Source organism: Anas acuta, chromosome 5, assembly GCF_963932015.1.
Source record: "Anas acuta chromosome 5, bAnaAcu1.1, whole genome shotgun sequence".
Taxonomy (NCBI): Eukaryota; Metazoa; Chordata; class Aves; order Anseriformes; family Anatidae; genus Anas; species Anas acuta.
The window spans coordinates 36,941,815-36,966,243 of record NC_088983.1 but is presented as its reverse complement, the minus strand read 5'-3'; the positions used below and the strand labels follow the sequence as shown (position 1 = coordinate 36,966,243).

Genomic DNA, 24,429 nt, shown 5'->3' with positions numbered 1-24,429 from the left:
CATACCGCTGAATGCTTACACGGGACGTGTGGCAGAACTAACGTTGTGCTGAGACTTGTCACTCAGGATTGCCCTTTGTGCTGAGTGCTCGACTCTACAGCTTCAAATGTCCTTTCTGATACTGGTTTGGGGAGAGATCTCTATGAAGTATTGTAGATACTGACAGACAGTGAAGTGCCCTTCGTGTATGGTAGAAAAATCCTGAAGGATGGGCTCCTGTAGAAGTTCAGCACATCTCTCATCGCTGACTTCAGAAAGACAGAGCAGCTCCTGTTGCTTAAGCCTCTGCTAATTGGGGAGAAAAACTGAAAAATGACGTCCCAGCAGCTGGCCAAATCCTGAGAAGCGTGTCACTTGGTGGCATGATAGCTGCTCCGTGTGGCTCACACGCCGCGTCTGCAGAGATCTCAGTGGCAGCTGCCTTGTGTGCTAACCAAAAATCAGATTTCACTTCGCATTTGAATCACTAAACCCATTTCATTCAGTAGGAGGTGCTGCTCTGCTAAGGCTTTTTGCTCACTGTTTGGCGTGTTGCTCTTCAGGCCATCTTCAGAGGTGGTAGGCAGGCCGTGTGAGCTGGGGTGTGTGGGTCAGGAGATGGGTTGGTGCAGTCCATCGTCCTGCCACGTTCAGGCTTGTTACTCAGCACGCCTTTTGCACCCAACCGGTTATGGTAAGAAATGCTTCTTGCAGACTGTAATGAGAGTTATAAGCCAATTCTTCTTTCACACTTCTCTTTTCTCGTTTAAGAGTAGATCTTCCAAATCTTGTTCCCTCTTTAACAGTTTTTTCAAGTTTTTGGTGGATGATTTTCTGTTTTTGTTTTTAATGCGGTATCTTTAGTGCTGTGTGTCCCCATGCTTGCAACCACAGCTCTGCTGTTTGCTTTATAATTTTATTTTTTTTGAATCTACTTTGAACAAACCTGTCAGCAAGTTTCCTTTGTTCATATTTGTTCATCTCCACGCTACCTTCTGGAGCCAGAAAAGCTAAAACCCAATAAGAGTGAGCCAGAACTGTGAAAAATGTCTCTACATCTTTTTCTATTTGGGAGAAAATGAGTTGTTAGAGACTCCATGTCTCTAACAAGCTGTATCGCATTTAACCTTTAGCTCACCACCACAACCTCCAGCTAGAAATTTATATATTACTTGTCTTTTCTGTAATGAAGGCTATGTAACAACATACTAATTAGAACGTTTTCTAAACATAACCCATTTCTAGGGTAAGCATAGCAGAAAATTGGGGCTTTGATTAGTAGAGTGTGTGTGTTTCTGTTTATATTTCCTGTTCTGGCTGACATACTGTCCTGCTGATGTGACTGGGAATTTTGCCACCGGTCAGGATTTCAGTGGTAATTTACAACACCCTTAGCTTTTACATTGTGTTCTTCTGAATATGAACAAAGTGTTTGTGCTTCATGCTGCTATCTGAGTAACTTTGGAGAGGAGAAAGCAGAGCTCATCCTCATGAGTACCCCTGTGATTTTGATGGAGTGAATGGTTGGATTATATGTATATAGTTTTTCTCTTCCCTTCGTATTTAGGAAGGCTGCTGAAGGCCCAGGCAAGATTCTCTGACCATCACAGCACTGGTGGCTTTTTGGAGCTATGCACCAATTTGGTGAAATAAATATGAATGGTGAAAAATGTGCCTGCCTGGTGCTCCAAGGCAATGGGAGGAAGCTAGACTGTCGCACTGCCCAAAGACATGAGCTCACTTGATCCTACTCACAGCTGCCATGATTTGGAATAAGAACTAAAAATCAAAAATAAAAATAAAAATAAAAGCACCTGATGGAACTTAAGGAGAAGAGAAGCCATGTTTCTTGACCACATTGGTTATATTCTCGCAACACTCCTCTGGGAAGCAAAAGTTTATGGTCTCAGCTCCAGGTGTGGGAAACAACCATGTACATTTTTCTTACGACAAACATATGAGCTTTTTGTTTAAAAACTTGCTTGTGGATTGGAAACTGCTGCCACTGGGCTAAGCTGTGGGAGGCTGTTGGCACTGCAGCTGTGGCACTGTGAGGGAAGTGGCGTGTGATGGTGGGGCTCCTGCAAGCTTTCTGGAAATGTCATTTGGGCAAAAACTCCCCACTGGAGTAAAATATTGAAGTGTCTTTTAATAAATGAACTCAAAAATAGCAGTTCTCAAAATCTGTCTGATCAGGCCTAAGATTTAGCCAAGCCAAAAACCAACTGTAGGCCAAGGTTTCCGCATAGCTGTGCTTTTGCTGACCACAAACATTCAAACATTACAAGATTAGTGCTGTTTGTATTGTATGGGGACTGGTGCAGTAATGGATTTTAAAGATCCTCACTGGTCACATTGCAGTCACTGAGTTTGTTTTGCCGCAGTTTGCATCTGCAGGATGAGACGAGTGGCTGCGTGAGGGGCTGCGGGGCTCCGTGCATGGGGAGCTCTGGGTTTCCATGAGCAGTGGTTGTTCTCATGACCTGCCCTTAGGATTTTGAGGCTCAGGTGTGTGCGTTTTTGTTGGTGCCTGGGTCAGTGGTTCAGCTCTTCCATATATGCCCAGCTCTTCCCTGGTTGACAGTGATTAAAAAGGAGAGCAGAAGGGCTGTTGAGGATGTTGCTATTAATAATGTGATGGAAGCCTAGAATGACAGAGGCCTGCATAGTGTAACACAGTTTTTTTTCATATTTGACAGGCATATATGAGCCCGTTGCATGATTTTTCATTGGTATGCACTATCCTTGATTAAATTTGCTATTGGGGAGGTGAATTTAATGTCTGTGCAAATGGAGACCCAAGCAGGAGCCGAGCATGGTTCTGAGGGTCTTGTCAGTTCAAATTGATTGCTGAGCCCTGGAATTGGAGTAATGCAGTAACTGAAAAATTAATCAATTAAATTGGATTTCATTTGGCTTCTAAACAAAATGCCAATGGCCTGATCCACTCAAATCTTCACTGACAGGGAATGAGTTTCTGCCTTATCAGAAGACTCTGTTGCGAGCCACAGAGCTGAATGCATGGTGGCGAACACATCTGAGTGAACTGCCTCCTGCAGGACTAATGCTTGTAATTATTCATGGATGCATATGCACCATCCCCACTGTCCTACCCAGATGGTATTTCCTGGGAAGATGAGTTCCATGCAGTTTCTTATTGAGCTGGCGGGTGCTGACGGGATGAGTTTGTCCCCAGTGGGAGGATCCAACTGTCCCCTGGTCTTCCTGTGCATTTCTGAGGAATGTGAGTGTTGGCTATAGCAGAACTATGCCATTTTATTCTTAATCTTCTAATTCCCATTTTAAAGCCGTGACTCTTGAGGATGAATGATTAAAGAGGTACTTCAACTCCCCTTTTCTAGTCTTAGCAAAAAGCCCTTGCAGGGTGATCTTGAAGGCAAAGAAAATGAGCCTCGAGCTTAATATAATTAAATATTTTAATGCTTTCAGTGAACTGTGCCAGCTCCTCGGTGCTCACTGACCTCTGCTTATCTCTTAAGTAACTAGTTTGCCACTGCCTACATTAGCAAGAAGCAGGCAGCAGCTGCAGTTCAGACTAAGATGTTTCAGGGAAGCTGCACTGTTATTTTCTTGACCATTGGAGCCTTTCTCCTTTTATTTATTTTTTTTAATAGCTAAATCTTTAGTTTCACTGTTGGGGAAGCTTCTTCACGCAGCTTTCTTGACAAATAGTATGGAAATGTAGGCTATATTCTTGAGTTTTGTCCATATTCTGTGCTGTGTTTTCTTTACGGAAAGCTGGGGATTAGTGTAGCTTCATTTCCTCTCTTGACCTGAGGCATTCAGCAGGTTAAAACGAAAAACAAAAACAAAACAAAACAAAAAGAAATCTTGACTTTATCAGGAGAGGTTATTTTTCCTTAGAAATTGCAGTTTCCTATTCTCAGCCTCCTGTTCTCCATGTCACTTAACTTCTCCTTTCTGCTGGCTTGGGAATAGCACAATGCTGCCTCGCCGTCCTCAGCTTAGCAGGCCTGAAGCTGCTTTCTCCTCTGCGGAAATATCTGTGGCTGCATCTGTCGCTCTGGACAGTTGTGATTCACTGGGAGGAAAAGGCTGAATGTAGGTCACTTGAGTTCAAGGGGAATGGATGAGTGCATTAGCACAGGAGGCACATGCACATGTTGCATCTGTGCAGACAGCAGAGGTGGGGGAGTGGGCACAGGGAAATAATTAGTGATGGATGCATTTAATGAAGATCTATCCCACCGCCATTTGCACTGTCTTATTGGCCTTGTGGGTACTACCAGGTAATCAAGAGGGCATTATCTGTGTCTTGATATTGAATGAGGTGCTATAAATCTGGGCTCAGGTAGTGACTATATCTAACACTTAGAAGACAAATAAAACTGTTCCTTTCTCTTCTTTGTTTTAATAACTCACGATTACTTGGAAACCTGGGGCATTCTTAATGTATTTAAATGTCTACAAAGATAGGGATATTTTGCTGCAAGAACAAATGTAGCAGCCTACAGTGCCTGACTGAGAGACCTCAAAACCCACTTTTACAAACTATGTGTATAGTGTTTAGCAGAGCAGTGCTCCTATATACAGTGAGTAGCCAAGATGAATTTTGCTAAGGAGGTTTCCTATGTGATACTAAACAGATGTCTGAAAGCAGACAGCTTCATACTCATGTGACCATCACTTCTTTGTTCAAAATCTTTATTCCCTGAGGCACTGTGTCTCCAGCTACCCTTCAGGATCTCTTTCTGACTATGCTGTTGTTCTGGTAGGGGTGCCAGTATCAACTGCCTAGTCCCTTAGGTATTGAAAGAGTGTGCTGGCATATGTCTTCTCCCTGACGCTAGATGTTGTCATGGATATTTATGGATAGAAATAGGTGTGTTTGGAAAACAAGTGCTGTTTCAGGGAAGAAAAACTCACAGACCTCTCTCCTCTTTCATGCTGGCACTCAGTAATTTTGAAGACTTTCCCCTCACTCCATTTTTCAGGGTTTTCTTCGCATTGGTTTTCTCCTAAAGAGAAATATAGAAGCATAAAGGCTTTCTGTCACCAAAAATGGTGTCGTTCATGTTGCAGCAAAATTTGCCAAATGGGGGAAAAATTCTTTCTACCCCAGGAAGTGAGAAGAAGATCAAATGAGCACAAAGCCAGATGTGTCTGGACATGCGGGTGGTTATATAAATTCAATGTATACAAAAATCATAAATATAATAAAAGCAAAAATGGTCACAGATTTTCAAGTTTGTATAATGGACATCTGTGTGCGTTAGACTTCAAACTCAGGGAAGAAATAGGCATTGGCAACTGCATCACCTCATCTGGGGTCTGGATTTCCATGCTTCTGAGCAGCTTTATTTCCTCAAAGTTGCTTAGAAGGTAGTGCCCTCAGGCATCTATCTTTGAAGCTCTTTTGGCTTCCACTGTTGCTTTATATAACACTCCTAAAAACAAAAATCGAGAAGGATGCCCCAGGGCATCATGTCCCCTCCCTCCAGTTATTGGCAATTTCTTTTTGCCTCTGGTTAGCTGGGCCAGAAAGCTCGGTGGGGTGCAGCCCTTGCTAACTGCTTCAAGGTCTGTTCAGGGATTATATAGCTGGATCAAAGATGGGCATACTTAAAAGGTTACCTCCTATTAAATGTAGGGAAAAATCTGTCTTGGCCAGCTGTAGAGCACACTAACTGACAGTATCAGGCACTTGTTGTGCGAGGTTGTAGAATAAGTTCCATCTTCTCAGGTTACCATTCAACAGTGAATATACATCAGGGAAAATGCATGTAGTAACATAATTGTCTTTATTTTTATCTCCCTACACTCCTTTGTTAAATTTCCCTTGCACAGATTTCTCTCTCTTGTGTTGCCTACTTTCTTCCCCCAAACTGTCTAAAAGACCAGCTTGCCAAACCATGGCAAGTCTGTTTGGAAGGCAGTGGCCAAGCCTTGTCCATCAATCCACTGTTGTGACCTGTAAATTGGCATCATCCCATTTCTAAATCCTTTACGCCACCAACTCCCAAGGTCCAGCGGCTTGTGACACACACCGCAGGAGGATGTGATGTTTGCTGCTTCCAGGCTGTAGGCAACAACATGGAAAACACCTTGCCGTCTTCTGTGTCTCTTGGAGGAAGCTCTGAGAGTGGTGTCCAAAAAGTGATGGGTGTGGGGAGAAGGTTGCTGTGGAAACCAAACACAGGAAAATAGTTGCTTCGCCTTTCTTGCATCATACAGGGTTTCTACCTTTTCAGGCCAGATGCTTGAGGACGCTTTCCTTGTCAACAGCTCATAGCCTCTGCTGGGGACCCACCACTGGTCTCTCCGTCCCCGTTTGGAACTGGCAGCAGGCCTCACGATAGCACGGAGCTGATGCCAGTAGAAATCTTGTGATTGATTGCTGGTGTGGGAGCTGATCAATTCAAGTTGCTTTACTACCTCCATTGTGTTACTCCGGTTTGTGCAATATACAAACTAAATGTCAAAATTAATTTCAGAGTCCTCTGTCAGCGCCTGTGCTTCTCAAAGAACAAGGGATGGTTCTATTTAATTGTGGTAACTTTTATTAACATTTCATAGCAGAAGTTCTGTAAGAGCACGGTTCCCAAACCACATTTAAAAAGCTTTACACAGTTAAAGCATGAATAAAATAGGGCCTATTGCTGTCAGGCACAGCCTCTTCTCTTAAAGTATTTTGTGCAATTTAACAGAGCAGTTTATGGGTTATTCTATGAGGAATAAGAGCTAAGTGCACGCTGGAATTCCTAAACCCCCTCTGGGAACGTGATACCCCCTCTAAAACAATTGCCATTGGCAAAAGGCATTCGAGCTCGCATATTCAGCCCACTGACTGACAGTACCATGCTCCCCAGCAAGTAGGATCTCCTGGGAATTTATTGGGAGCTGCTGCAGCTCCCAGTCCTGCCCTGTCTGTATGCAGTCTGTATCCTGTCATAAAATTGGTGTGAATCTAACCTCAACTGCAAATTATTAATTATACTTACATCTGAGAGTTTTGCATACCTTACCCCCGTTGAACAGTGATTCTGGCCCCTGGAATACGCTTTTTCTTTTTGAGTTTGGCCAAGCCAAAAAAAAAACATCTTGGGACTCTAAGTTCCCAAACTGCTCTGGTTTTAGTGGCTGTTTTCTCAGTGTTGGAATTGGTGTGTCTGTGTCTGGTGGCAGATGATGGGCAGAGGTGAATGGTGCTGTGTACTACAGTCTTGCTGTCTTACGAGTGATCAGGCCTAGAGCTATAGCACTGTCCTAGTTGAGAAATGAGGCCCTCACATTTTCACGGATGTGCATGGCATTAATTCCTTTCCCTTAATCCCCTGTTTACGGCATTAATTTTTCTACTTAAACAGTTGCTGGTCCCTCGAACCATATCAAAACACACATAATGATGTGCTTTCAACATCCAGAAGAGTAGCTCGGTCCATCCTGTCGCTAAAGGGAGGAACATATGTGCAAAACAGAAATGGTAAAATGAGATTAAAAGGCTAAAAGTATTTCCTAAAATTTTGGTGTGTGAATTGTGTTGGAAGTCACAGTAATGTTTGGGTCAAACCTTAGTTTGTGCAAACTACTTTGCTAATCCCTAGTCTAGACACTCAAATTTCCAGTGCCTATTAATCTTTTTCTGCTTTCACGTAGCAATTTTTTGGGGTCTGTCATAGCACATCAATCAAAAGGAACTGGGCTCTTCTGCTCCTGTAACTCCCAATTGTAGTTCCGGCCTCAAGAAGTGTGTAGCCATAAAGGTTATGGCAACGAGCTATCCTGTTGATTTGGTAAAAACCTTACCTCTGAACTCAGCTGTACACACTGTGCCTTTAATGTGCCTAAAGCCCATACATGCTTACATTGCCTTTCTCCTCTCGTGAGAGGTGTTAATGCAAAGGGAGAGGAAGGAGGGGGTTGCTGCCAGTCTGCCCACCTCAGAGAAGTTTGTGGGGGAACTGAGTACAGTTTCATGGAGAATCGGTGCTGTTCCTGTTAAATATGTTTTGAATTAACAGTGATGAATGTCCTGTAGTCAAACAGCTGTGTTCTAGGGAAGGAATCTGATAAAGCAAGTCAAGTCAGTCCTTTAAAAATAAGCTCTATAGTCCCTTTGCTGGGCTTTTATGTAGCTGTGTGGACACCACTGAGAATGGTGTTTGCTCTCCTCTGTTTATCAGGCTTTGCTTTTGTGTTGTTTGCAATGAGTTGTAATGTCTGTGGCTTTTCTGAGGAACTGCTACCATGGTATTTCCTCAGTTTTTTTGTATTAGTTCAGTCCTGCTGAACTCTAGGGGTTTGAGTGCCTTTATTGAATTACAGGTATTGTTTTCAGATACTTTTTCTACATGCATTGAGATAATTTTAAATTCTAATTAGGCTCCCCAATGTCTCTGACACCTTTTGCTGGATTTCCTTGGGCTTTGATAAAAATTGTTAGTCTCAAGATCCAAGCCATTTAATTGCCCTGGATCCAGCACCCCTAAAACCTGCCCTCTCCATAGCCCCTCAGCTCTGTCAGTGAACGGTTGGTAATCCTGCTCTGACAGCAGCTTTCCAGTCGGTTTCAGCCCATTCTCCTCTAGTTTTAATCTAGGCTATTATTTCTCTAGCTTACTAATGATATCTTATAAGCCTGTATCAAAAGCCTTACCAAAGTCATGATGTGTCACATCTACTGCTTTTCCACACCCCTAAGACTGATGACTCCATCACAGGAGCAAATTATCTTGGTCTGACATGATGTGGTCCTGTCACATCTCAGCTGGCTGCTATTTATTACCCTCTTCCCTTCCCGGTGCGCACGCATCGGCCATTTGATTACTCCTTGCAGCATTTTCCTGAAGCTAGGCTGCCCGAGCCATCATCCCCTGAATCCTCCTTCTTCCACTTAAAGAGAGCATGAAGAGATACCAGCTGAGTTAAAAATGAGACGTGTTCTTAACTGATAATTAATTCCTAGTGCTCTTTATGTATGGCCCATGTCAGCCCCAGGGCCACCAGCCCCAGCGAGGCCGCAGCAGGACGGGGCTCTAGCTCCCCACAACCCGGCCTGGCCACGGACCCCACAGAGCTGGGCCCACATCCCAGGCCTTGTCTGGTCCCCAGGGAAAGTTCCTGGGGCTGAGGCTGCCCCGGGACCCCTGGCTGTGGTGGAGGGATGGGGTCAGGCCCTGTCCCGCTGCCATTGCAGTGCCCTGACAGGATGGCTCCCTCAGGCTTGCTGCTGCTTCCAGCGCCTTGCACAGTGTTCGGGGCAATATAAACCAAACCCAGCTGTCGCTTTTCCAGGGCTTGGGGAGGCAGAGATAAGTAGCAAAGGGTGCGTGAGTGACTGCAAAATATTTAAAGGCACAGGATTAGCTGGGATTTTGCTATGCAACAGTGTTGTTTTGTAGGATGAGAAAGAAAGGAAGCTCTGATTGACATAACTTCAGATATAAATTAGAGGAGGAAATCATTTCAGCTTTTAAAGGAACCGAAATAGCTGTTTTTTCCTTGTACTGACAATACAACCTCAGGGAAAGTCTAAGAAGCAGGGGAAGCAGGGGCTGGCATCCCCGCTGAGGTGCCTGCAGGGTGGAAGAGAGGCAGAGTGTCTGCCAAAGTGCCTGAACCTGAGCTGGGTAAATCCATGTGCAGCAGCTTGAGCATGCTGTGTTTGAGAAAGTTTCTAGGTATTGAAAATAGTGTAGCTTTATTTCCTATGCCAAGATGTTTTATCCTTTCTTGTATGGTCAGAAAGGGAGATCTGAGCATCAGGCTGACTTGGCTATGGTAGGCATAACTTGATGGGTCTTCTTCCTTTTTCCTCTCCGTCATTTCATTCATCTTCTCTCCAAACTGAATAGTTATAACCTTTAGTTTCTCTTCATCCTCCAAAAATGTATTTCCAGAGACTGGGTTGACAAAAACTGTGCTCTGGCCATGACTGCCAAGCTGTCCCTGATTTTGTATGACAGCATTCATGACAGTTTGTTTTCTCCGTCCTGTTCTAAGTCTAGACGTTTGCTCTCAAAAGCATTTGGACAATGCTCTCAGACACATGGTCTGATTTTTTGGGTGGTCCTTTGGGGACCCAGGAGTTGGACTCAGTGATCATTGTGGATCCCTTCCAACACAGGATACTCTATGATTCTACTTTTTGTCCTATTTTCCACCTCTGCACACTAAGTGCTGAGGTTTCATTGAGCTGTCCATGGGGACGCTCAGATCCGTAATGCATGTGGTCACATTTAGTTTGCGGTCCATCGATGTGTGTGAGTAGTTTAATTTGTTTCTTCTAATGTGTGCTACCTTGCACTTGCGTACACTGCATTTCATTTGCCATCATCTTGCTCAACCGTTCAGGTCTCTTAGGGTTGTCCACACTGCAGAGGAGCCCTTTGCAGAGACCCTATGAGATGGTCTTCGAGTGTTTTGGCATTGTGTTGACTCCGTGACCAGGGAAAGGAAATTAAGAAGCATTCAGGGGGTGGAGAGGGATAGCCCTGTTGTTTTAGCTTCTGTGTGGGACTGGGGATGGTCATACGCAATTTCCAGCTTTATCATGGACTTCTGTGAGACTGGACAAAGCCGAGCAAGGCTTAGGGGGAAACCTGTTAAATCAACTCCATCTGTGTTCATAAGCAGTAGTGAATGATGAAAGGCTGAAAATTTTCCTCAAAGTACCGTGTTTCAGCCATACTGGCTGGAGGTTGTTCTCAAGCCCGTGCAGTCTGGAAGGGTTTCCAAATGCCTGCAGTCTCGCACGTTCTGTGTAACAAGTGCTGCAGAGAATTTGGCTCTGTCTGCACTATCAGGAAAGCAGATTTCAGCTGAAGCTGAGTCAGTGAGGATAGCGAGGCCTGCAATTTTCCTCAGGGAAGGCAATTATAACATTACATCTGTGAGGGTTTCCTGCTTACCTTTCCAAGCTCTTGCCTGTCTTGCTTCCTGCCATACCGAGCTACTTGCAGATACGTGGCAAACAGCCTCCCGTAGTGTTTGCATCCAAACGTGTTCCATGTGTCTAAACGTGGATCAGCTGCTCTCCCTGATGTTCTGATGCTTATCTCTGCTCCAGATGACAAGGGCTCCCCAAGGAGAGAAGAACAGCCGGAGGGCTTTTGATGAAAAGGCTTATTTGTCCTCAAAGCTGCTGAAGGCTGGAGAAGACCCCTACCGCCAGCATGCTTTTAATCAGCTAGAGAGCGACAAACTCAGCAGCGACCGGCCCATACGGGACACCAGGCACTACAGGTACTGTGCAGCCCTTGCTCCACACCATGGCTGCTGCTTGCTGTGGGCAGTCCAGTGCCACGCTGTGTTGTTCTGCAGTGTTAACAAAGGATGCCTTTAGCTTTTCTTCACCAGGGTCTGTTTGTTGCTTCACTTTGTTTCATGGTTAATCTGCAAAGGTCTCGATGCACATTCAGTCCCAGCCCAGCTTGTTGCTTTTCTAGTACATCTTCTCCTAGGTCTGAGCACTATCCTGTTATTTCAGCTTTTGGGTTTCAGCATAGCTCCTCCATTGCAGCTTAAATTGCTCAACTGGCAGCTGGTTTTTTTGTATAACTGCCTCTACACTCTTGGCTTCTCAGTGAGCCTCTGTCCTGGCTGTAAGGTACACAGCTGTTGCAACATTGCTTTACTTTTTCTCACCTGCTGTGTGCCTTGGCTGTCTGAACTCATTTTGTGTGTTCTTTCCAGCCAGAGTGTTACATTTTGGATGAAAAGTGCTGAGGTGGGGATGAAAATAACATGATTTTCATCTTCATACAGTGAATATTTCATGGCTTGCAAAGTGCTGGTTGTTCTGTCCTTGTTTCACTGGGGGTGAATTTATTCTGCTGATTAAACTCATCCTTAAGTTACTAATAGTGCCCAGGTAATTATTTTGTACCTTCTTCAGTACAGAAAGATAACGTTGTACCTTGAAGATGATAGGTTTGATAGGGATAGGATAGTGCAAAACAGCCTACTTCAAAGCAGGAAAAAATAGAAGCAGAGTAACCATGCCTGAAGTGATGATCTGGGCTAGAACCTGGACCCAGTGTTGCAAAGCAACACCTCCTAGCTTCTGGGGAAGGGAAGCCAGGCATCTAACTTGATTGAAACTGCGAAAGGGATGTCAGGAGAAATGGAGCTTTGTGAGTTTGCCAGCACTGACAGCTATCAGGGTGCTTTGTGAATGTAAGCGGTTGGAACCGTGGTTGTGAGATGAAAGTCTTGTGGTCCCGTTCCCCAGTCTAGTGCTAGGGATTGGCTTGCTAGTGACTCAGAGGCAGCAGTGCATGTCCTCCCTTGCTGACAGATCTCCCTGCCATGCAGGATTGCTGTTTTCTGTTAATCTGCTGTCATGTTCTGGCCTAAAAACAGCTTCCTTCAAAGAGGAATTATTTATTTTGATCTATGATCTGTGGTATCATGCAGAGCACGCTTTTTGTGAAAAGCCCTGTCTGTGCACTTCAGCCTGAAGACAAACATATATGCTGCTCCATGGAAACGTATGGCTGCTTCAGGCCCCAGCTTTGCAAACGTTCCCTTAAGCAATGGGGAGTCCCTAAGCAGTGTATGATCAGGGCAGATAAACCTATTACCGTGTTCCTCTGTTCTGCAGGGAGGTCAGTTTGGAAATTAGGGAGTTTTTGAGTACCTTGCCTTGTAGCAATATTGGAATGGCTGATGTGATGGCAATTTAGGGTGAGGACTTTTTTCAGCTGATACAAGTTGGATGTGGTTTGAGAAATCAACACATCCTACAAGCTGCTTCTAAGCTAGCATGTAGCTGTTTTCTGATCCAAAGCAAAGGGAGACCCCACTTTCAAGCACAAACTTTATCCTTGTCCTCTGTGATGCTGTAATAATGCTGAGATCTTAGAAGGTCTCTCTCAAGTAACACATACACCTCTCTCTTTTGTTTTTCCACTTCCTGATGACTTAATACATTTTACATTCATTACATCATGGATTTATTTTGAAACAGTAATAGGTGAGGTATGTCTCCTGTCTGATCGCATGTTTTTCACTTCAGTCTTTTCAAAGCTTTTTTGTATGTTTGAAAATTGCTGTAAGAAGTAGTCGTCTTAGTAAAATATTGCAATGAAAAATAGTAGTAATTTAGAATAGTTCTAAACCAGTAGGATTGAAGGTGGTGATAAAAATAGTTAACAATTTTGCAATAGCCATGAAAAAAATAGTAACTAAATGTAGGAGTACAAGTAGTGGCTATAAGAAATGAATTATATTCCTTCTAGTGATGTATTCAGTCTAAGCATGGTCTTAAGTAGTTAAAAACACCAGGCCACAGTTTCAGATGCAGGTTCTTTGCCAGGCAGGAAATCAGTGCAGACTGACTGCTGCCTGATCTGGGCTGGAAGTTAAGGTGGCAGCATTCCGGAGGAGCAGATCAGCCCAAATCTGTCATTTCTAGTACCTGCCAGAATTGGATCCAGGGTTCATATTCATGAGTTGCTCTCCTCCAAGAATCTTTGTTGTCCACAGGGTATAAGCAGCCCTGGTGCAAGCTGATTCTGAGGTAGTTCTTGATTTTGAGCATGTGAATGAATATACATACCTAACATTACAAAGTCAGATAAGAAGATAAGAGGAATTATTTTCCCTTGCCAGCTGCAGTACTAGTGTTCTGAGCTCCCTTGCTGCATCTCCACTGTGCTGTTTCTGGTTTTAGCATATTATTCTCTTCTCTTACAGATATTCTAGATGCATTGCCCCAGCAGGTGCTGGTAGACAATGTTGGGCTCACACTTCTGCTCTTTGGTGTTGCAGGTGCACCTCTGTACGCTACGATCCAGACCTGCCAGCTACCAGCCTCATCATCACCTTCCACAACGAGGCTCGCTCCACCCTGCTCCGTACAGTGAAGAGGTGAGTTCAGCACAGGGTGCTGGGCCCAAACCGCCGTGCCTGGAAGGCCACCACTGGTGGGTGTAGACATTTGCAGTGGTTAGGCAAGCAAGATTTGCTTGCTCTTTTGTACTAGTGGCTCCTCGTTTCTGAGTATCAGCAGTGGCCAAATCTGACCAGTTACATAGGTGGCATAGGGCCTGGCAGCATCCCCAAGCAGATGGGACCATGCAATTACCAGCACCACAGAGCAGTGCTACAGCTGCTCTTTCCCCTCCCCATCACCCCTGCAGAACCTGGGGAGGCTCTTTTCCTTTTTTAATTTTACATAAAATATGTCCTTTGCCCTCTGACTTATCAAGCATTTGCACAGATGGTCCCTGAAGCCTGCAAGCAGGTCCAGGAACAGATTGTGAAGGCTGAAAGGAGAGTGAATTGTCCAGGTAGAAAGTTGAACTCATCATATCACTAGCAGGAATGCATTATTCATCATCTTAACTTCTCGTCAGGTCCTGTGGGCTTAGAGGAATGTGCTTTGTGAATAAATAACAGGCTTGTTCAAGTCAGCCTTATGGCTGGAAGGCTGGGTTTCTGTCTGCCCGGCTTGGTGCTGCTGTGTTTCCAGAGGTCTGCATATATTGCATTAACACATTCTGTCTTTTTACCTCTTACCGTTTCCTTTTCTCTTGAACCATAAAATTAGTTCTGCGGAGCCACTGTTCAGAAAATGAGCAGATTTGTTTGGAACTACAGTGCTGCTAGGGCAACAGCAGGAGATTTCTGCTGATTACATCATAGGTCAGATAATAAATGGCTAGGTGCTCAGAAGCTGTAGTAGTGTGATCCTCAAGAAAGATCTCAAGGCAGTCAATCAAATAGCCAGATGCTATGATAATTAAAATGTAGAGAAGATGACATTCAGAACAGCAGTAACCCATAAAGAGAGGAACTGATAAGCAGGTCCTATGGGGGTGATATGTACTAACGAGCAGATGAGCATTGCCAATGCATTAACAGGCCAGGCTTGCTCCAAGAAGGATCAGCTTGAGTAGGTTGCTCATGTCTGTGTCCAGTCAGTTTTGAATATCTCCAAGGACAGAGACAGTGCAACATCTCTGAGCCTTCTGTTTTCAAGGCTAAACAATCCCAGCTCTTTCAGCCTCGCTTCATGCATATGATGCTCCAGTCCTTAAATCATCTTACTTGGTTCTTTACTAGACCTGCTTCAGCATGTCCTTGTTTTTCTTGTCCTGTGAAGCCCAGAATTGGACATAGCACTTAAGAAGTGGCCTTGCCAGTCTCTCAGACGTGGTCTTCTGCAATCCAGAGCCCCCAGCAAAGATCTTGAAACATGGATGCCATAGGGACCAGGCCCAAGCATGAATAGGCCATGCTGCCCTAAATCTCACTTGGTCCCATGTGGAGAGCCCTTCAGATGAACTTTGGTTAGTTTTCAGCCTAAAGGAAGAAAACTGCTTAAAAATATTCAGCAAGTGACTAAGAAGGTTCGTAGGGAAGGAAGTGGGAAATGGGCTATCCTCCAGGACCTGTGAATGTTCCATAACAAATGGATCATTGCTGACAGCCTTGGTCCTGCTGGTGCTGCGAGTCCATCAAGAGCTGCATGGCTGCTTGATCTTTTCCTTGGCAGGACGTAGCTGTCACTTGCAAACCAGTTACTTGCCTGGCGTCCTGTTCTTCGTGGAAATAACTGTCATTCAAAAGCCATTTTGAATAATTGGTGTCTCTGCCTGATTAGTTGTTAAGTGATACCATCAGGTGTGTTGCAATGATGATTTTTGTAGAAGGGAAGATCAACTGCCCTTTCTTTCTATTTATTTCTGATTTCAGTCAGTATTGCAGGTACTGTTTGTCTTTGTAAATGCAAAGGTGAATGGTCAGGCTTTAAGACAAGGGTCTTGAACAACTGTTGGTGGTTCAGTGCCTGTGCAGGCAGCCTGTATAAATTATGCGTAAAGGATGCTGATGCAATGCTAGACCTTTGGTATTGTAACTCATTATGATGACAATTTAAATAATGGCGAAAGAAGAGACACTTTTAGAGCACAAGAAAAATAGAGATGGTTCTCTGCTAACATATGGAATAAACAAGAGTATTTGTGAACTGATGAGGGATAGACAGATCAGCAGAGGAAAAAGCCATTGGCAGTTGCTGATTTAGTGTCATAGGACTGAGTCAGGACACTGATATTGGAAGAACAACAATGCTGTGAGGGAAGATGAAGGTTGTAAGGTATCTTTGAGATGACGGAAGAAGTCTGTGTTTCTGCTGTAAAAGGCAATTGTCATTTGGATTTTGGATTTTGGATTTTGGAATCCTAATAATACACTTTGTTCCCAAGAGTAATTGATTGTCGTGCCAGTCTTGGCACCTCACTGAAGGGAAGTAGTAGGATTACTGTGTTGGTTGTTAAAAAACAGGCAAGATGAAGTGCAAAGAAGATAAAGCACCTTTCCCAAGGATCCACAGCAAATTATTGCAGAGCTGAGAGCAAAACTAGGCATTGAATAGGAAGCTGTGAACTCTTCAAGAATGTTTCCTCTGCTGGGGGATCAGTGGACAACTGAGGAAGGGAGAACAAAGTGTTGGCTTTTTTGCCAGTCATGTTAACTTGGAAGACCTGAAACTTGTGGAGAAAATGTGAGCAGCACTAGTAGTCGAGGTAGTGGGAGAAGAATTAGAATCCCATTTTACAGCTGTTACGCTGCAGTACGCAGCCAGTCTGGATTGCTAATGCTTTGCATTGAGTTTGCATGGACAAGTATTTCAGCACAGGGCAACCTTGTCTGTAAAATATGCAGATAATGGCTGTGCTGGGAAAAGCTGCAGTCATAAATGCAAAGAGGAACATCTCCCACCTCCCACCCCGCTATGCAATGCTAAAGGATCCAGAGAAGTATGAGCCAAGAGCAGCAAATGAGGTTCAGCTTTGAAAAATGCAAGCTCAGACATCCAGGGACATATAAGCTCAAAATACAAATACTCTTGAGACGTATGAAGCAGCATACATCTGAAATAGAGTGGGATGTGATACTGAACAGCAGAGCAGTCAGGATTTTGCAGTGTGAGACAACAGAAAACTAAGGAAGCTTTGGCTCTGTATGCAAAGCCATCATTGATGCTAGTTAGCAAGACAGTGACTTCTTTTTCTGCAGACTTAGTGGGTCATTCCTGGGAGTATGAGATTATGCTTGTTGTGTTTCCTATATAGAACAAACAAACAAACAAAAAGAAAACCCAAAGAACTTAACCAACACTTTCCTCGAAATCACTCAAAATCAGAAGAGTAACCCCCACTGGAATGAGGTGGGTTGCTAGAACCATGAGGACAGTGTTTAGCTCTGATTTTTAATATTGAAGTTTGCGTGACTGACCTCTTCAGTGGGGTGCCTAAGTGCAAGTGACTTTCAGCACATTGGCTGTCTTATTGGAGGCGGTGAGGACCTGCCTGTGCATTTGCTGAAGGAGGCTCAAAGAGGGAGTATGCTGTGTGGTTGTAAAGCCAAGGGAGGGATTTGAAGAAAGTCATAGAAAATTAGTTCAAGCATTTTAAACAAATAAGAGAGTCAAAAAGTAACTGCATGGTACTAGAGTATATCAACCTCTATAGAGGGTAGAAGCTCTTATCACCTCTTATCACCTTTCCTTGTGTGCGAAAGCCTCTGTGTCCTGCAGACACAAACTCATTACATCTCTGGTGATACTGCAAGGTACAGTTGAAGCCACACAAAGGAAGGTGTGTCTCAGCAAGTGTCATGGCTGTTTTGAACGAAAGTCAAGTAACAACCAAAAGGGGCACAACCGCAGGGTTACCTCTTCCACTGACGTTTGTTATTCCTGCTGTAATGCGTGGCACAGCAGGCTTGTGTCAGTCCTACCATTGCCATTACTTTGGCAACTCACAGAGACTCTTTTTCCTCTCTGGATCCCTGCAGCGTCCTGAACCGCACTCCTCCCAGCCTCATCCAGGAGATCATTTTGGTAGATGACTTCAGCTCAGATCGTAAGTATGGACCCATTTCCCTTGCACTTTTTTTTCCCTCTATTTTCCATATTTTTGTTTGCTCTATTTAGTCCCCCTCTCTCACAGAGATTCCATCATGTCTGTGTACAAGAGAAAAGCAAGAGGGAGGTGGTCTTTGTATTTGTTTTAAGCACGTGCATGGCAGAAGCCAGAGTTTCCTGCTTTTTTTTGTCTGGTGCGTCTTCCCTCTCTGTCAGCTTGGCAGTTTTGGCTACATTGCCAGAGATCTCTGTCTAGTTTCATTGTGTACCATTTTGTGAGGTCTTCAGCACAGTTGCTGAGGCAATGCTGAGGTTGGGGATTTAAGAATGATGCTTTCAGAGTCTGATTTGGATAAAGACTGAGCTGCATCCAGCTGTTGGGGTTGGGTGTTTCTGAGCATCTCTAAACAGTCCTAAGTGTCTCACGTTCAGCCCCTTGAAAATTCCTATATAATGTCAGTTGCCAAAGTGTTCCAGATCAATGCCGATGGATCTCTAGCACCAGCACTGCACAGGGCTCAGCCAGAAATTCCCATTTAGGTTCCTAAGTGGAAAAAAATATATCAAAAAACCCTATCCTATGACAGTTCTTATTTTTCTCTCTGGCAGACAGGTATCTGTGGTCATACAGCTACTGCACTGAAGCGCCTCCATAGGGATGCTTTAGTACCTATTTGATGACTCTTTGCTTTAGGATCTACCTCAGTTTCTGCAAAAAAACAAAGAGTCTGCCAGTGCTGGCAACTTGTTACACTCAGAGTGACGTGCTCCACTCCTGGAGAGTGAGTGACTAGATAAAGGTTCTTGTACTTATTTGAAATGGTGACTTAGCCAAGATAAGAGATGCTTTCTGTTGTAGCAGCTGTCCAGCAAAATCTCAGTAGACTTTGAAAGCACCTGCCACTTTACTTGGATGGTGCAGCAGCTGCCAGAGTGCCCACACAAGAGCAGTATTTCAGATTGCATGTGTCCTTGAGAGTGGAAATGCTCCTGCAGGACTGTGCCAAGAGATGCACTTTGGATGATGGCTTTTGCGTTCTCCCCAGAGTGCTGAGTCTGTGGGTGGATGAAAATGGGTAAGGGGGGGATGTAAGACATGAAAAGGAGTGTGGAATAAACATGGAAAGTGATGAGGGCGTGCAGAAGCAAGGGAAAAGTGTCTTAGAAATTGCTATTACTGTGATTTCTGCTAGGGCAGTTCTCAGGCAGTGTAGCCCATGGCATCCTGCAAAGCCCGTGCAGCCTTGGAAACTTGCATGACCTGGTGCTTTGCTATGGATGGGCTGAGCCTGGGAGCTGCTGCTCTCCATCATGTTCCCTGGGCAGTGGAAATGAGGGATGGCCCAAGATTCAGGCAAGCTGCCAGCAAAGCCCTCAGTTAGGCATCCATCTATTAATCTAATAACGTCTCCAAGGAAGCAGGTCAGATCCCTGTGACTTACATTAAATAAAATCAAGCAGAAACTGCCTTGAGAATAAATGTTGGGAAATGCCCAGGTGAGCCGCTGAAGGCAAAGAGAATGGATGAGATCACTTCATATGACAGGACTCTCTTTTACTTGGCACTTCTGCAATTTACGGCCCAGGCTCCCTACAGCCTCTCATTTTCATCATCGCTCAGTGCCACATTGCTAGCATATGCCCTGTCGTTGCTGTGAAGTGCTGAGTGTAGGAGGGCGATGGCCTGGCCCACTGGAGTATCAGCAAGCAAAGCCTCAGCTGTCTGAGGTGGACAGCAGGCAAGCAGCTCTCTTTTCTGTACCCTTTAGACAAGAGAACTAAGGCCATCAGGCTGCTTAATGTGATACTAAGGGAAAGCCGAAGTTCCCCTCCCATGGTGATGCAGGAGAATAGTTAATTGGAGCTCTCTGTTGAAGCCAAGTAATTCATGCATGTGTGCCAAACGTTTTTTTGCGTTCCTTAAGCTGAGGACTGCCAGCTCCTTACCAAGATCCCGAAGGTCAAGTGTCTACGAAACACCCGTCGAGAAGGTGAGTGTGGAAACTTCGTAGGTGCAGAGTTTTAGTGGGCTTTCCCACATGGCCCTGTTTGCCTGCCAGCTGCATGTAAGTTGTTTCTTACCATTACTTTTTTTTTTTTCTTTTTTTTTTTTCAGTATAAGGGTTTGATGTCCTAATGTTGGAGGTCTGTGGACAGATAACCTCTCTTATCAACTCTAAGGCTCTCATTTCATAGTTAAGTAATGACAAGTGGTACCTGGAGGCCCTGGCTAGAGCAAGGACAACATTTTAAGATCTTTGTGAATATAGGTGCAGATGGAAGTCCTGTCTTTTAAACTCGAAGTGCAAGATAATAAGCCATTCAGGAGATGTGGGAAAGGAAAAAAAAAAAGCAATTATATTATCATAAATAAATACAATTAAGGAAAAAATTCTTATATATCTCCCGTGTGCATAAATGGTAACACTGACTTACCCGGCTGCTCTCTAGTTTGACTCAAATGTTCTGGCTGATTTCTAAAGCTGTCAGTGCACAGCAGGCCTGGAGTAAGGGTCTGAAATGAGAGACAGGAGTCACTGTTCTCTTCATGAAAGTCATCCCAGGTAGTGGGATGGTCTGTGAGAAAGTATGGAGATGTCTGAGAGCCAGACTGACACCTCTGATCATGGGTTGGAATAAAGGAGAAAAGGAAGCAGGTAAGAAGGAAGAAAGACAGCAAGAGAGTAGAGCTGGTTCCTGTTTAAGTGGTAAGAGAGGCAGTAGGGTGCTCTGAGGGGAGAGACACCAAGCAGGTGCGGCCCAGGCAGCAGCAAGGTATGTGTGGGAAGGGGACCCTCATCAAGGCAGGAACCAGATGAAAGTTGAGTGGCATGGACAGAAGTAGCAGATTAAGTCATTCTTTGTGTGCTGGGGGGGCTCACGTTGTGGTGTGGCCCTCAAGGGATGCCCTGCTGCTTTCTGCTCCTGACAGAGGTGTGATAGTGGACAATCACCTGGTCTTCTCATGCTATGGCCACACAATTAGTTTATTTTCTGAAGGGGTCTCAGCTGTTTCCCTTCCTAACCTTCTGGCTCCTCATCGCAGGGCTGATTCGCTCTCGGGTGCGAGGAGCTGAAGTGGCCACCGCCGACATCCTCACCTTCTTGGACAGTCACTGTGAAGTCAACAGCGAGTGGCTGCAGCCAATGCTTCAGAGAGTGAAAGAGGTGAGCACCATCTCCCAGTCTGGGCTAGCTGGGGCTGGCCTGCCTTGTGCTGATGAATCCTGTGCCCATGTGTGCCAGGAACAGTGTCAGCAAGCATAGAGCCTTCCCAGGTAGTCCTCTTTTCAGGCAGGCTGTTACAGAGGAAGGTACAGCCTGAGCTAGATGGGCAAGAGATCCCTGATGGCCTTCATACATGCTCCTGCCGATGTGGCAGGGCAGGAGGCGCTGAGTGACGGGAGCTTCCCAGCACGGAGGAGCTGCCAGTGAGTGCAGGGATGTCCTTTTGTTGGCTCGCTTGGGAAAGGTTTGTCATGAGTCTGGAAGACTGAAAACGAGACAGGAATATTAGCAACTGTCACCCTGATTGCACTGCTGACTTGTATCCATCTCTGGCTTACAGTGGAAGAAGGTGAAATTTCAGAGCCAATGACTTAAAAGATTCTGCTTCTTAGTCATGCTCAATAAATCCTCCATCTTGGAAGCCCATAAATATTTACTTTACTAATTCTGTTTAAGTCAAGCTACAGCAGCATGGTGTTCCTAAGCAGCAAGGACCTCACTGGTTTCCTCAGGGAAGGATCTGAGTTGCAAAAGCTTGGCTGCCGACTCCAGCCTTATTTAGTGAGCAGATTTCAAGTCAGCGTGTTGCAGACCTACTTCATGCGTTCCCGATGTGGGTCCTGGGTTGGATTTCAGTCTTGCCCTACCCAGTCCTAGTGCTGGCTGGTAGGAGCAGTCGCTGGAGCATCGGGCTCAGGCACTGCCAACGTACTCCCTGTGCAGCTGTCACAGCACTAAGGGGATATCCATGAACAATAGGCTCTTGCTTCCATGCTGGCCAGCCAGGCCACAGCAGGAGGAGCTATTTCAAGGCACGAAATGGAGGTTTGGTATGAACATTGTGGAGGCTGGTAGGTGCCAGATAACAAGATGATGTTTCTGGAATTGCCAGCTCTCTGTTTCATCATAGATTTCAGCTATCACAAGGCTGTCTTTAATGCCCTGTCTCATGAAGAAAACTTGTTATAATCTCAAGTTCCATTTACTAAAAGGATTGCAAAGTAAAACTGTAACTATCTATACCCCTTAAGGCCAGTAAAGTATCCCTTTAATATTACGATATATATATTTTTTTCATTTTGTGCTACGATTCTTAATTACGGAGCTTTGATTCATAACACTTATTAGGGAGATGTTTTTTTAGTGGGTTGATTGTTTCTGGGCTGATGGCAATGAGTTAATTCAAGGATGGCTGAGCAGGAAGCATACTGTCAATAGATAGCAAAAATGAGCACAAAACCTTAGGGACAGTGATTCACGTCCTGTGACTTGGGCAGAAAATAAAGAGCTGTTTCTTAGCAGCACTTCTGGGTATCGGGGTCCCACGCTTCATTCCCCATTTCCATGGTGCACACTTGGCTAATACCCACCATCTCCTTGTTTGGATGTTGTGGACATCCATCACTTGCCCAGCTGTCAGAACTATACTGGAGAAGCCAAACAAAAATTTGGATGTTACATGTGCAGCTTTATGTTTTTTATGATCTCTGGCAGTTTTACCAGACCCTCAAGAATAGCCTGACTGTTTTTTCCCCCTTTCTCTATCTCCTTCAGGATTATACCCGAGTGGTGAGTCCAATCATTGATGTTATCAGCCTGGATAATTTTGCCTACCTGGCAGCATCAGCAGATCTGCGGGGAGGTGGGTATAACGAACGGCTTGTGTAAGCTTGGCCTGAGGGATGGTGCATGAAAAATAATTGTTGTTCTCTTCAGCTTTACAAGAAAATAGTGAGGCTCTTTCCTGATGGGTTCTCTGTCCTCCTTTTCCTGCAACTTGCTAAATCAGATCTTTTGCAGAGTTGAATTAAAGCCCAAATACTGTTTTTTTTCTTTTTTTTTTCTTTTTTTCTTTTTTTCTTTTTTTCTTTTCTTGAGCTTACATCAGTGTCATTGTGTCTTGCAGTATCAGGGCTTAGTTAACTGGTTACATATATCACCATATCCTCTGGCCACTTTACCTCCTACCAGCAAGTGAACAGCAGGATTTTTAGGCTGTGGCACTCAGACTGAGCAGCCAGCCATGAAAAACACTCCTTCTGTGCTCTGTTTTTATGTTCATAAACCATGGAGGTGACTCTTTACAGGTTCCACTAAGGGAAGGAGGGTAATAGGAAAGATCGGTGAAAGCCACCCCTACAAACTCTTCACTCTTCTTGTGCTACTTGTGGTCCTTTTAGCATCTTGGGCTGTTTCTGCATGATGCAATTTGCTCCCTGGGAGAGAGCCACTAGAATAAGGAATGGAAAATTAAGCTCTAAATTAACACAAGTGTCCAGGCTTTGTTCCTATGTGGCTAACCTTAACAGTGGTATGGTGCTACTGACTGCTGCGCTCAGCTCTCCACCACAGGCCAACTGTAAACAAATGGTAGGCTCAGAGGGGAAAATGGTTAAAACAATCTGCAAGCCTTTGTTTCCACAGTGCGTCACATCCAACCCCACAAAGTGCTTTGATTAAAGCCTCATAACTCTGGTACTCAGGGAAGTGTAAAACAAACAGGCCAAAATGCAGCAGCACTAATTAGTACATCTCACACTGACAACACTCTCCTGAAAACATAGAGTGGAACTGAGCAGAGACCTGTACTGCTAAGGGATGAGGATTCCAAGACAGTAAATTGTCAACTTCTTAGCTGCATTAAGATAGACTCTTACTATTTTGGGTAGACAGAAAAGGGAAGTCAGGGAAGGAAAGTAGGGTAGTTTGTGATGTAAGGACAGAGGCTATTGCTAAAGCTAGTAGAAAATCAAGAACAAAACCTATCTGGTGTGTTTCTTTTTTTTTCACAGGGTTTGACTGGAGCCTTCACTTTAAGTGGGAACAGATTCCTATAGAGCAGAAGATGTCCCGAACAGACCCAACTCAGTCTATAAGGTATCTGTCTGTGTGCAATCCTCTAAATGCCTTAATAAGCCTTCACCTTTATGGCAAGGAATTCCCTTTATGGCAAGCCTTCCCTTTAAGGGGATTGCCTTGCTGAGGGCAAGATACCACGGTGTTCACTCAATAATGACAAAATCCCAGAATCATAGAATATCGTAGGTTGAAGAGACCCACAAAGATCATCAAGTCCAACTCCTGGCTCCTCACAGGACCACCCAAAAATCAGACCATACATCAGAGAGCATTGTCTAAATGCTTCTTGCACTCTGGCATGCTTGCTGCCATGACCACTTCCCTGGGGAGCCTGGTCCAGTGGCTGACCACCCTCTTGGTGAAGAACCTTTTCCTAACATTCAGTCTGAACCTCCCTTGATGCAGCTCCATGCCGATCCCTTATCTTGCCCTCTAAAAATCATGCTAGTTCTAAAGAAATCTTGCAATGTATTGGTACACTAATCCTGAGAGTATTATTCTGT

The 24,429-nt window shown here is 44.6% G+C and overlaps 1 protein-coding gene across 3 annotated transcripts in view; it reads left to right on the top strand.

The window, feature by feature from the left end:
- The window catches only part of GALNT16 (polypeptide N-acetylgalactosaminyltransferase 16), a 63,978-nt gene that overhangs the window by 18,347 nt on the left and 21,202 nt on the right, over positions 1–24,429 (top strand). For all 3 annotated transcript variants that reach the window (XR_011097123.1, XM_068684172.1, XM_068684171.1), the window contains exons 2-8: positions 11,030–11,205; positions 13,735–13,833; positions 17,770–17,837; positions 19,765–19,830; positions 20,886–21,007; positions 22,622–22,709; positions 23,860–23,944. Coding sequence is in view for 2 of the 3 variants with exons in the window: in XM_068684172.1 (XP_068540273.1) it covers positions 11,030–11,205; positions 13,735–13,833; positions 17,770–17,837; positions 19,765–19,830; positions 20,886–21,007; positions 22,622–22,709; positions 23,860–23,944 (704 nt within the window). In the remaining variant the exon portion in view is untranslated. The remainder of the gene's footprint in view (positions 1–11,029; positions 11,206–13,734; positions 13,834–17,769; positions 17,838–19,764; positions 19,831–20,885; positions 21,008–22,621; positions 22,710–23,859; positions 23,945–24,429) is intronic.